Source organism: Bombus huntii, chromosome 3 (genome assembly GCF_024542735.1).
Source record: "Bombus huntii isolate Logan2020A chromosome 3, iyBomHunt1.1, whole genome shotgun sequence".
Classification (NCBI taxonomy): domain Eukaryota; kingdom Metazoa; phylum Arthropoda; class Insecta; order Hymenoptera; family Apidae; genus Bombus; species Bombus huntii.
In genome coordinates this window covers 20,313,274-20,325,916 of record NC_066240.1, presented here as the reverse complement: position 1 = coordinate 20,325,916, position 12,643 = coordinate 20,313,274, and the positions used below count along the sequence as shown (strand labels likewise).

At 34.4% G+C, this 12,643-nt stretch overlaps 1 protein-coding gene across 15 annotated transcripts in view; it reads right to left on the bottom strand.

The window, feature by feature from the left end:
• Positions 1 to 12,643, bottom strand: part of LOC126863418 (synaptogenesis protein syg-2-like) — a 95,767-nt gene that overhangs the window by 15,247 nt on the left and 67,877 nt on the right. For 13 of the 15 annotated variants that reach the window (XM_050613544.1, XM_050613543.1, XM_050613541.1 and 10 more), the window contains 5 exons: positions 5,507 to 5,636; positions 4,856 to 5,064; positions 3,680 to 3,787; positions 3,400 to 3,576; positions 350 to 556 (listed from right to left, as the gene is read on the bottom strand). In XM_050613544.1, the coding sequence (XP_050469501.1) occupies positions 350 to 556; positions 3,400 to 3,576; positions 3,680 to 3,787; positions 4,856 to 5,064; positions 5,507 to 5,636 (831 nt within the window). The remainder of the gene's footprint in view (positions 1 to 349; positions 557 to 3,399; positions 3,577 to 3,679; positions 3,788 to 4,855; positions 5,065 to 5,506; positions 5,637 to 12,643) is intronic. The other 2 variants (XM_050613549.1, XM_050613555.1) reach the window with 1 other exon arrangement.

Below are 12,643 nucleotides of genomic sequence, written 5' to 3'. Positions count from 1 at the left end.
CCGGCTCTATAATAATCGTATTTGCACTAGTCAATGTCTTCTCTATTGCATAACGACAACGTGTAACCCAAACGAAGATTCGTTTCACGCCCCTAACCCTAATTCTAATGTCCGCTCCGACATATATATATATATATATATATATAAATGTATAGCTAGCTAAAAATAAGAAATACGTGGCTCTAAAACGGTTCGGTACTATAATTTTGACACAAAACCAAGAACAAACTCTATTACAGGACAATGTCCTACGAACTATCCCGTCCCGCTTCTCGCGATTGAACAAATAAATTCGTATCGTACTTAAATGGTATTTAAATACAGTATCATATACTATAACGAAACTTACAATGCATTTCAATTGCAACCGATGCAGAGACAGGTTGACTGATATTGTTGTTGGATGCTTGACAAGTAAATACCGCATGAAGATCAGCTCTTGAAAGTTCCCTTACTATTAAGGCATTTCTACGAAGGGATGGAAACTCTCCTGGCTCATCTTTCGAATCAAGGAGCATTTCTCCCCGCCACCATCTCACTTTTGGCTCTGGTCGACCTAGTAAACAACATATAAATATAAGTAGGTCAAATATCTGTTGACTATTATTTATAATCCAATTATTGAATAGATCATTTGTCGAAGTGATAAAATAAATATGTATTTACTTATTAGAAATAAAAAGAAAGAAATAACTCTATTACACAGTTCTTCTTAAAGCGGGCCCTACATGAAGAGATTTTCCTCGAGGTATGCCTCGAGACGAAAGCTCATGCGAAGCGAGCTGGGTCTCATGAAGTCTAGTGTGGCCCTCATGAAACCTACTCACAGTCAGTATCCGTTTTGACTTCGAAGCGAAATGACGTTAGAAAATGTGTCTCTGAAAAAAAGAGATTGCGATTGGTGTAGCGGTAGCTATGCGAATCGAAGGGGGAGAGGTACCATGTAAAAGAGAGAAAAAGAGAAAATGATGAAGATATTGGCTGATTGCAGGAGATGCATTTTCGCGTGTAGTATTATTAGAAGAATTGCGGCAAAACGAGGCAAAAGATTTTTTGTACTATGTACGAATGGATAAAGAAAAATTTGATATTGTTTTAAATTTAATTCAACTGTACATTTGGGGGAAAATATACTGTAACGCGGGAGGCCGTATCTGCCGACGAACGCTTGATAGCTATACTCGGATATCTAGCTGGCAAAAAAGTTACGGAGACGTGAAATTTTTTTTTACCGTATTGGCTATAATTTCCGAGTATAACGTTTCTTTCCTTGATTTCGTATTGTAGATGGCAATTTTCGTGGTTCGTTCTCAGTCACTTAATAACACATTATAAACAAGAAATTCGAAGGGTCATGTCTCAACGTGATTCGAATGATATTGGATTACCGATATGAAAAAGATGTAATATTTTTGTACTGGGTATTGCAGGCTTTTTCGAGAAACTGCGAGAATTTAATTGAAAACCTCTTTCAGTCATGGCGAACTTCGTATAAAAATTCCGAAATTTAAAATATCTATACGCATCGACATTAATTTTAAAAAATATATACTTTGAACTTGTAGAACCGTTTTGTCATCCCCGATTTCGATGACTTTTGAATATGTTATAGAAATCAACGTTCTGAGAAACTTTTTCCTATACACGTATAACCGCCGGATTCGCTTAATTTTGCGGATATTCGCAAGAACCTGTAGGTATAAATACAGTGTATTTCTGCCTACAGTTGTGTGTATCTATGATAGCGTATGCATCCAGTATTGGTTGCCGATCGCCCCATCCGTCTTCTGTCTATAATTCTATTGGGGGTTTGAGTTAGCATTTTTAATATCTCGGTTACACGTATAGGGAAAAATTGTTCAAACTGTTGAGCTTTGCAATATATTCGAGAATCGTCGAAGTGAAAATGGACGAAACGGTTCTACAAGTTCACCGAATACAGCCAACGTGTCGTGCGTGTTGAAGAACTGGTCCGCCGCCTGCTTGCGGTAGGCAGAAATTAGGCAGACCCCTTCATTTGTAAAGTAAAAGTCGTAAACTTTAATTTTAAGCCCTATTACGATCTTGTACCCGATGAGGTGGGTAGCTGGCCGTGGAAGGTTAGTGTTTGTTTATGGTCTACCGTATGGTCGGGGCGGGATGAGGTCCGGTAGATGAAGATATTTTGTTAATACCAATGGAACTCGATAATAGGTCATGATTAAATTTCTTGTACTGCGTGACGTAGGTACGAAACCACCGAAAACGGATCGAGAGTTCCGTATATTCTAGCATGTAGCGGTAGGTTATGTTCCGACAGATCAGGTGCCTTTTGTTCATTTGTCGGTCAGATATTACTTGGCCTCGTGATTACTTTTGATCTCGTGTATGTGCAGAATACGGTCAGACTGCATTGTTTATATCATCGATCTTTGCCGTCGTTGTGTCATCTCTATCCCCGTGACGTTATCTCGTGCACTTGAGAGGGTCGCACACCGGAGCCGTACCATTTCGCCATTTCGCCCTCGTACCAATGAGATAAGACATTAATGCAACCACGGAATTTTCTTTTATTTCTAAAAATTTCATTAACGCATTGGTGAAATTTTCTTGATTAAGATGAGATCGAATACAATAGTAATAATAAAATTGGCACTCAGTCAATTCTTCGAGACCGTTTTCTCCCTTTTTTTCGTGGTATTTCTTGCTCTTCATTACACACATATCTATTATCGTATCAATACACACGTCTACTACTACTACAACTAACCAATTGCAACTTTTTTTCGCACAGAAATGATATTCAATTTCATGGAAGATGCCCATGTCCAAACTACTCTTGCAAGTAAGTCCCAAGAGATGCAGCTTGCCTCGTATGAAACCTGATCTGGTGGCATGCCTTGAAACAAATCATATCGTGTACGGTAGGGCGTAGGGGGCATACTCAACGCAACGCTACATACACGCTTGTAAGAGACGGTAAAGACCGTTTAAAATGTTAAACGAAAGCGGCAGATTCAAATACTGAATACCAATAATCTCCAATATGTCCATAGAGTATTTAAAATATTGTAAATCTTTAATTGATTTATAACTTTCTGAATATCGGAAATATGTTATTTTGGAAGTAATGTTTAATACCGTGTCTAACTATACGTGTAATTAAATCTAAGTTGATTTATAATAACAAAATTGTAAAAAATAACGATATAATAGTATTATAAAATTTCTCTATAATGAGATCTTTCATCAAACATAATCGAATCATACCTATACTTGCTTGCTTCTAATTGTTATTCAGCTACTCCGCATTGAACTGTCTATATCGCTTGGACGAAAAATAAACGGTTGCTAGCATTTTTTCCTTTTTTGAACGTAAGAACCTTTCAAGAACGACCGAAAAATATTGTTTATACCTACATGGCACTGACAGTAACAGCTCGTGAAATAGCGAATATTTGTCAATTCCTTCCAAGCTGTCGTGTATCGTACAGAGACGTTCGTCTTTTGTTGAGAAAATAATTGTAAGATAATTTATATTACATGTTGGACGATATCCTCGGTTCCACGTTAATTGTTCAATTCTCAATGTTATTACTTGAAAATAATTTGATATGTTTATGCAGAAAACTTGAATACGAACGTAATAATTTTTCACTCTTGGTAGAAATATAAATAGAGAACAATAGGGAAAACTCACCTCCAGAAACAAGACATTGTAATTTCATATCACCACCTTCTTCATACGGACCTGCTACCGCTGGCACAGTTCCACGTTCATCAATAATATTTGGTTTATGCGGTGGTACTGTAATATACGAAAATAAAACATTCTTATTGAATATATTATTAATTGCACGTATCTTTGCTATTTGTATTATTATAAGGCACGAACAGATGGTACAATATCCTAATGACACGACCAATTAACCGATTTATAAACCAACCGTTCTCCAAGAAGGGGGATTATTAATTAATTATCTATGTGGCGACATATCATCGTTCATCGTTTGTGACTAATTGTTTAGAATTCGGAATTGAGCACTACTGGGTTAAAAGATTTATTTAGATAATTTCGTATAAAATAATATCGTATAAAATTACTCTAATTGTTATTGGTTATTCAGCGAACGATTGACTGCAACGTTGAATTAAAGTTTCGATTATGTATGACTATAATTTTATTCGAATAACCCTCAAGTACTAGTTGTTAACGTTAGTTAGTTTTGGCGTTAATAAATTAAGAATAAAAATAAGCGACTTGGACTGCAGAGTTTATGATACGCTCAGGACAATTCAGTCGACGATAAACTGATTTTTTCATTAATTATTTTGACAAGAAATATGATGAATTATAACGAGTTAGGTGAGTTTGATCACTATCATATTCGCGTGTTTGGATTCATTTTTAACAACTTTTCCATTATTTTTCGGAAAAGCGATAAGGACACTTTTGTTCCGTGACAGACATTTTTAGAGAGTTTGCATGAATTTTTCAACTCAAAGCGATCCCCGAAACTGACATTTTGTAACACCCTCCTTTCTAGTTCTTGAAACGATTATTCTTTCGCAGATCAATAATATCGCGGTATGTGTATAGAAACTATATTAATGTTGCATAAATATCGTTAAAATCAGCTACGTACACGTTCCAAAAGACCTACAAATTTTCCCCATTTTTAACAATAGATACCATTTTATACCGAGTCAGATCATCAGGTATTTGTGAGTTATGAGAGATGTGAGTTTTGACCAGCAAATGTATGTTTTCCAATATAAAAAATTACAAATGCATAAAACTTATGAGATACATAATAAATTGATATGTAACGAATTCAATGTTACTAAATATAGTGAAAGTCCGTATAATACAAACCTATGACCATCAGGTTAATTCTTGAATTTCTGGAAGGACTCTTCGCGAAATCTACTCGACATCTGTATTCACCTTCGTCTCTTTCTTCAATGTGATTGATGTTTAATGTTGCTGGTTCAGTGACAGTTCTAAAGAATGCACGGTCGTTTAGATGGTCCTTATTATTCCAATGAGAAGCTTTTTCAGAATGTTTGCCTCTCATATCGTAACTGAAACAATATATTCTTAATTTAATACTTTGAAAACAATTATATTTAACATTCTGATTCTTAAAACTCTGAGATTCGTTGTAATTTTTCCCAACTTTGCGCGAGACTTGTTCGTTTGTAAATGATCCTGATAAAAGTTTTCAGCAATTTTGTTTTCGCTATTCTTTATTTTTTCGAATCGATACATTATTCCTCAATTTCCTCGTGCAAACTTGACAATTATATTTGTAAACTATTATACATTATGAATTTTCTGCGATAAACGAACTGTAAAACGAAGCGTACTGTATAAAATAACCGAAATTTACTATTTAAGATATACTTTTAATAATGTATACAAAATACAATAAAAAAAGAACTAATTGAACATAATATAAGGTTCGAACACTCGGATTAATATCCAAGACGCAGAAATTTTCTACATGAAAGTTTGTTCATTTACCTGTAAATAGGTGTGGTATCGCTTTTGTACCAAACAACTAAAATTACGGAATCATTTTGTTGAGGTGGACGGATATCACATGACAACTCTGCCGTACCTTGAAGAACTGCTCTTGTTGTTACTGTTGATCCTGTAATATAAAATATTTATTGTCGTTTGAAATTTTCATTTTTCTAACAAAATATTTGTTATTAATGTACTAGAGATCTCTCTTCAGGCAAAAACTTGTTTCAAAATTTGTTGTAATATTCGCACAACAACTGCAAATTATAATAAAAATTATAACGATTACGATATTAATATCTTCAGAAACAAGAATAAGGCAGATAATGCTAGCATTTATAAAATTTGGAAACCTGAACGTTCCGTCTTAGCAAACATATTGTCTTATTTTGCTTCATCTTATTTAAAATGTAAACGTTCTATGTAAGTGTTCGAGATTCGGAGACATCTGTGGCGGATGGGTGGCAAATCGACAAACCGCAGAACCAGTGTTTCTGTGACTTTTGTCTCGCGGCTCGCCACCATAATATAGTCAGCGACGATGCGATATTATATAATGACAACACCGACGATGTCAAAATGTTTGTAAGGGCGACCATCGCTTCAATACTCGAATCGCTTGAATACTTGTACTTGAGCCATTCGTTTCAAGGATAAACTTTTTGTATTGACTGCCAGAAACAGGAATATCGGGCTCGGTAAAGTAACGGTTCCCGAAAACGGATGATAACGGCCGATAAGCGGCGTGGACGATGGGAAGCGGGCGCGAAGACTCGTTATAAGTAACGGTAGGTTAAATAAGTGACGATAATATACGATTCTTAGTCATATATTTTTCTCATATTTAACGAAGTAATGAAAATCGTATGACAATAGATCCGAGCTACATACGTGTAAGTTATGTGGTCGACATGACCATTAAGTATCAATAATTAACTTTTTGCATCAATTAATGGATTAATTAACGCTTCGAGGTATTTTGCCAACATGGACAACAATTTTATCATACAAACGAGTATATGAATGCGAACCGTGTCAAGAATAACCTTTTTACCGGAGAACTAAAAAGGTGATACATGCTTGATATGTCTCCATATCGAATTAAAATTTATTCTAGGTAATATACGTATACATCGATAATCAAACTATCGATAGAAGTTCCTTAATAAAATCGCAAGCCAAATTAAAGTCTCATAATCGAAGAAATATTTGAACGAAAATATAAGCTAACCGATATGCATCGCTAGTTTCAAAGGATCACCTCGTGTTTTATGATGTAATGATATTTTTGCGTGCTTGCATGTGCTGGCTACTCGAAGCTTTCATATCTAAGGTGACCTCGCGTGGGGTAGAAGGAAAGATAAATTGCTGTAGTGGCAATCAATATGAAAGAAAAAAAAAAAAAAAGATAGCTACGTGAATGGGATGCTCGATAAAATTCCTTGATTTTACTGTTAAGACAATACGTGTCAATTAGATTCTAATTTCTATCTTTTATTTATTTCCCATTTCTTACGATTTCGACTAATAATTTTATATTTATATCGACAGAAAGTTATGTACGCGTATTTTCGAAAACATGCATATCTGTTAAAGCGTTACAGGAATTTCACGAGTTAATTTCATTCAATAGGAAATTAATATTTATGTATTAGTTACATGCTGACGAAATGTACTTGATGTACTTAAGTGCCTATCTAAAGGTGAAACTGGTCGATTATACGCAACCTCTTATTGATCATTTTTTCCTTATATGTATGTATACTACTAATTTTTGAATTTGATACAAGTCATATAGGTATTGGTACGCATGAATAATATCCAAAAAATGGCTGGGTTAACAATTTCAAATTCATTGAATAATTTTCAATCAAAAAACATGCGATATTATTTAATCTCAATTTGAATCAAGCATGATATACTCAATTTTACATAAATAGATCGTGAGAATATTATCGCAAACACGTTGTAAACAGCATTTATGCTTTCACGCATAATCAAACACGGAAAAATAAAAAGATAAACGATGGAAAGTATTCGCTGTTCTTTTCTTATATTCTATATATTAGTATATAGTTCTAATCGTATATCAAATTTGAAGAATTTCTTATTATATACACATATTTTTACCTTATTTACCTTATTTTAGAAAGTAACCTACAGTAACATTATTTTCGACAGTAGTCATGCCCAACTGTGGAACAAGGCTTGAAAACTAATCCGAATATGTATAGCCAACTTTGTGAATCAACCGACGACTAGGGATTCTGCCTAAAGGAACCGTAGTCTTGTCTGGTTACTATCACTATACATATATGTATGTAGGTAGGTAGGTAACGGGCGCGGTGCAACGAGTGACATACAAGAGAGATTATAGCACTCTCGGGAGTCTAGTTAATATGTCTTACGCGAGATGTTTGGCTGTTTGTCACTGCCTCCCTATATATCCAATTTCCCTCGTTATTTATTTGGCTTGATATTCCACATAGTCGAATTATTACTATCTTAGTTGCAGAATCGTGCTCGGAAAACCCATGTACGTACTGCTGATTTCATAACTGAGACGCGTGACCGACTGAAGGAATGTGCTCAAGGAGTCGTAGATCGACCCAAATGTCGTGACGAATGCCATATCGGCCAAATGGATTTCGGATGTAAATTGGAGTCAGAATGTATGACCGCTGGTGTTCGCTCGGGCCACGTGATAAATCGGCTTGAATGATTGCCTCTGCTATTGCCTGCGTAGATGGTCGTTTGCGAATCAGGCAAAATTCGTTAGATATTGAATGACGATATTACGAGATCGTGACTAAATTGCCAATAGTTGATGATATCGTTGTTCCAGATTCTTTTCTTATACACTTTGTTCCGGTCAAACATGAAATATTCGAAATTATTCCTTCAATTGATGAAACAGCCGGTATTGTTTTAAAAAATGTTCACTCGGCTTACAACTTTCGTGCAACTTCAAGTAGAAACTGAATGTATCGCAGATCATAATAATAGATAAGGTGATTTTAGAATTGAATTGACATTACCATTAAGATCTAATATCCTTTATTATTACTATATGTCTGTAACATTCGTTACCTATCGTTACTTTATTTTGCAAACCTCTGCTTTATCGTAACCATCAATAATTTCTGATTATAAATTAAAAATAACGTAAAAATCGATTATATTAAAGACATTACCTAATTATTTAATTATCATGCAAGTGTAAATAAATGAAGCATTTAACAGTTAGCCAGATGTGTTAATCAGGAATTGCAACAATATTCTCTAAATCACGGATACCCAAAGTTTTGATAATAATTGAGCTATGTAAAGTACGAGGCAAAGCCGCGAGTTGCCTGGCGAGATGTATACTTACCTGCCTCACCGTGAGGCATGCTTCGGTTTGACGTTGAATACAGGAATAGCAGGACTTTGAACGAGCTAATGATTGGCGGTATTCCGGCGAGATTAAAGATACTTCGCAGTTGCTTATTCGCTTCGTTCGATGCGCATTTAGACCTTGCTTTTATGAGTTTAAAAGACAACACGAGACGACGCGAGAGCAACTCGAGGCTTCCTCGCACAGCTTGTACATATCTTTATACTTTATACATGGACTACTATTAATCAAGCATGGAGCAAAAGAATCTTTTCGCGTTTTATATATCTGTATGTTTTATTATTTATATTCATTATCATCGTCATTGAATTCCTTAGAATGAGAATTATATTTATATACGTTGTATACTCGATAACATAGTAGAATTAAATTTAGTTTTCCTACAATAGTCGACAAAGGACACTGTAAACTATGTTTTTCTTGGTTATTTCGAGTATAAAACTTCAAATTTATTAACAAATAAATTTGCGGTATTAATTTCTAATCAGGTTCAGAAAATACTATATTTTAATATGAGCTTATATGTTAATACGACCGATAATAGTGATTATAGAAATATCCACTGTTACATTAATCAACGTGCTGAGATTTGGCTATAACTATGAATGAACTATGAATACAACAATGAATGAACTATGAATATAACTACGAATATAACTATGAACGAATTATGCGTAATAATAAAGAATGATAACCAGAAGAATGATGCTATAATTTTTTATATGGGAGCAAATCATATATCTCTGTGCGTTCTATATTGCCTCTTTCGTAATGGCACTCGATATATACGTGACTAATCTTTTAATCAAGTTATATTCAATCACGTTATTATATCAAGTTGAATTATACCAAAAATACATATACATGTGAAACTGAGAAATGTCAGAAGGCTAAAGAAAAAGTTGGTATATATAAAGGGTGGTTGGTAACTGGTGGTACAAGCGGAAAGGGGACGATTCTACGCGAAAAAAGAAGTCGAAAATATAGAATAAAAATTTTTGTTCAACTTTTTTTTTAATTTTTTTAAAAATCTACAGTGAGATCCGTTATAACGAGACGTGATAAAGTGCACGCGTACCGAGCGAAAATTCAAAGTCGATTTTCTCGAAAACAAAGCCTCAAACGAAAAATTGTTATTCTATATTTTCGACTTCTTTTTTCGCATAGAATCACCCTCTTTCCGTTTGTACCACCAGTTACCAACCACCCTGTATACATATATGTACCCATTGGCACATACATAAAAATGTGAGTGAAACATAAAAATTGAAATTTCTTCGATAAATAAGAGCATTAATGCACGGATGAACTATTGTTATTAAAAACTTGCAAGTTAAGTATCTATGGATTCAAACAGAATCAGAAAGAGAGAGAAAGAGAGAGAGAGAGAGAGAGAGAGGAAGAGATTATGCTATTCCGCAAGTGTGTGTTTACGTTTGCATGTATTTATACAGTAGAGACGATTCGGGTGCATTCCGACAGCTGCCGTTGTCTCTCGAGAATGCCAAATGGAATCTGAATTCTGTCGGTTAGGCTCGAGCCACGAGAAATACCGGTATCAATGCAAACTGCTGCTCCCTTCTAATATGTACATTATTGTACATCTAACCGAATACGTACATCCGACACCATCGTTTAACGTACCTATCGTATTATACGTATATGCTTATATGATACATAACATCTTGACCACGTCGTTGCACTTTCAATACCTCTAATTATTTCTCATAATTCAGTTCATCGTTCAATTTAAATCAATAAGTCGAGTCTACCGATAAGTATTGGTTGTAACAGGCAAATGGAACTACTGGAAGTCATTCTTCTTTAGCCGTAACGTAGCGGTTAAACTAGGGGTATAAATGAATAATATCTATAATTATATTATTATAATTATTGCTACACCTATTTGTAATTTAATAAATGTATTTACTTAAAACATCGTCCGGAAGGATATCTCGAGTAGAACCGTGATTCCGCAGTAACTCATCGTCAGACAAAATATATATATAATTGATAAAAATAGAAACGGTGTAGTGCATGAATTATCTATTATGAAATCTTGTGTAAAATTTTTGAATGAACATATTTGTACGCAGAGAAACGTGACAAGAACGTACGTAATTAAATATGGAATGTATAATACTGTATACACAGTCATTCGTATTAATATTCATATTATCTCTACGAATAGTAGTCTAATAGCATCAAATCTTGAACATGAAATGCATCTCTATATTATTACAGAATTCGTATTTCGTCTTTCAAAATTGGTTTGCGATTCTCGAGTTTTAGTACTTTGTTTATTTTACTTCTACACGCTTTATTTATTATTATATCGCTTTTTATTCAACTTGTAAACGAAACAATAAGAGTTTGAAGTATTCGAGGATACCTATCTCTTATTAATCTAATCTTACTAAATTATGCGCATACCCCCTAAAGCTCTTTTCAACTGTTAGCCTGTTAGCCATATTCTTAATTAATTTTGAACGATTCCTGCGTCCTTTTCACTTTTCTTATATTCCCAACACCTCATTTATTATCACTACCTGACGTTCTTGCAACGACTTCTAGATCCTCTCCATAAGCAGCGTAAAGTCAGAGTACTCGTCCGCTTCTCCAGTATGTCTGTCCAGGCCAGGCATCTTTCCCGATTCCACTTTCACGATCTTACGATCGATCTAATTCCGATGACCGATATGGCACCGATATAGTAAATCATGTTTTGTGTTTAATCGAATTTACAAGCGATCGAAGACTCAACAAAAGTTCTCCATCATGATCTGATGCTAATATATATTGTCTTCGTCATTTTCGTCCATTCTACTAGTGTAGATATATAAATGAAGTTGGTAAGTATTCAATTGTAAAAGTTGTAAGATACAAGTGTATAAAAACTTAAATGCTTTATTGTATTAGCTGATTCGGATATTCTAACCGCGCGTTGTCAGTCGTGGTAGTGCATAAGTACGGTCTATATGTAGATATGTATATCTTTAAGTACATGCGCCATGTTACAAAGCCACATGTATGGCCTTTCACGTGCTCATGCAGGTGCAAGTAATAAGCCCAGCTGGACAACACATTTCGCAATCTCCTCTACGATCTCTTATCACGAACATAAATTGTCATACGATATTAGAGAATTTAAATCGGTTTCAATAAGAGAATATCGACTTTCGTTTCTAATATTCGAAAATTCAACTTAAAATTAAATGTTAGCGTATTATAGATTTTGCGGTCTTCGATATACGTACACATCCAAATTGTAGCAATGATTTTGGACAAAAATTTAGAAATGTGGTGCCTATCAATCTCGTTTGAAGATTTAAAAAATTGATTTAGTTTAAAATATTGAAGTATTTGATTTATGTCGATGGAGTTAATCGCTTCTTTGGTCGCTTTATATTTACATGTTCACATGTCAGAAAGAAAGATTGTATGTGAAACAACACTCGCAATGTTTGATTTTCATTTGAAATCAATGAATTTCCAGATATCAACTTCGAAATGCGAAGTCAGTTGTTAGAAACATAGACATACATTTAGAAGGACGATGATGTATCTAATCGAAGGAGCAGTTATAAAGTTAAACATATCGGGAACAACACAATATCAACTGTTACTAAATTAAAGCGTACAGATTTCAAGTATCGAAACGATTCTGAAAAATTAACCTTCTATTGCTTTTATGCGAGTAATAACGTGGCAATACGAGATTATATGCATAACTGAAA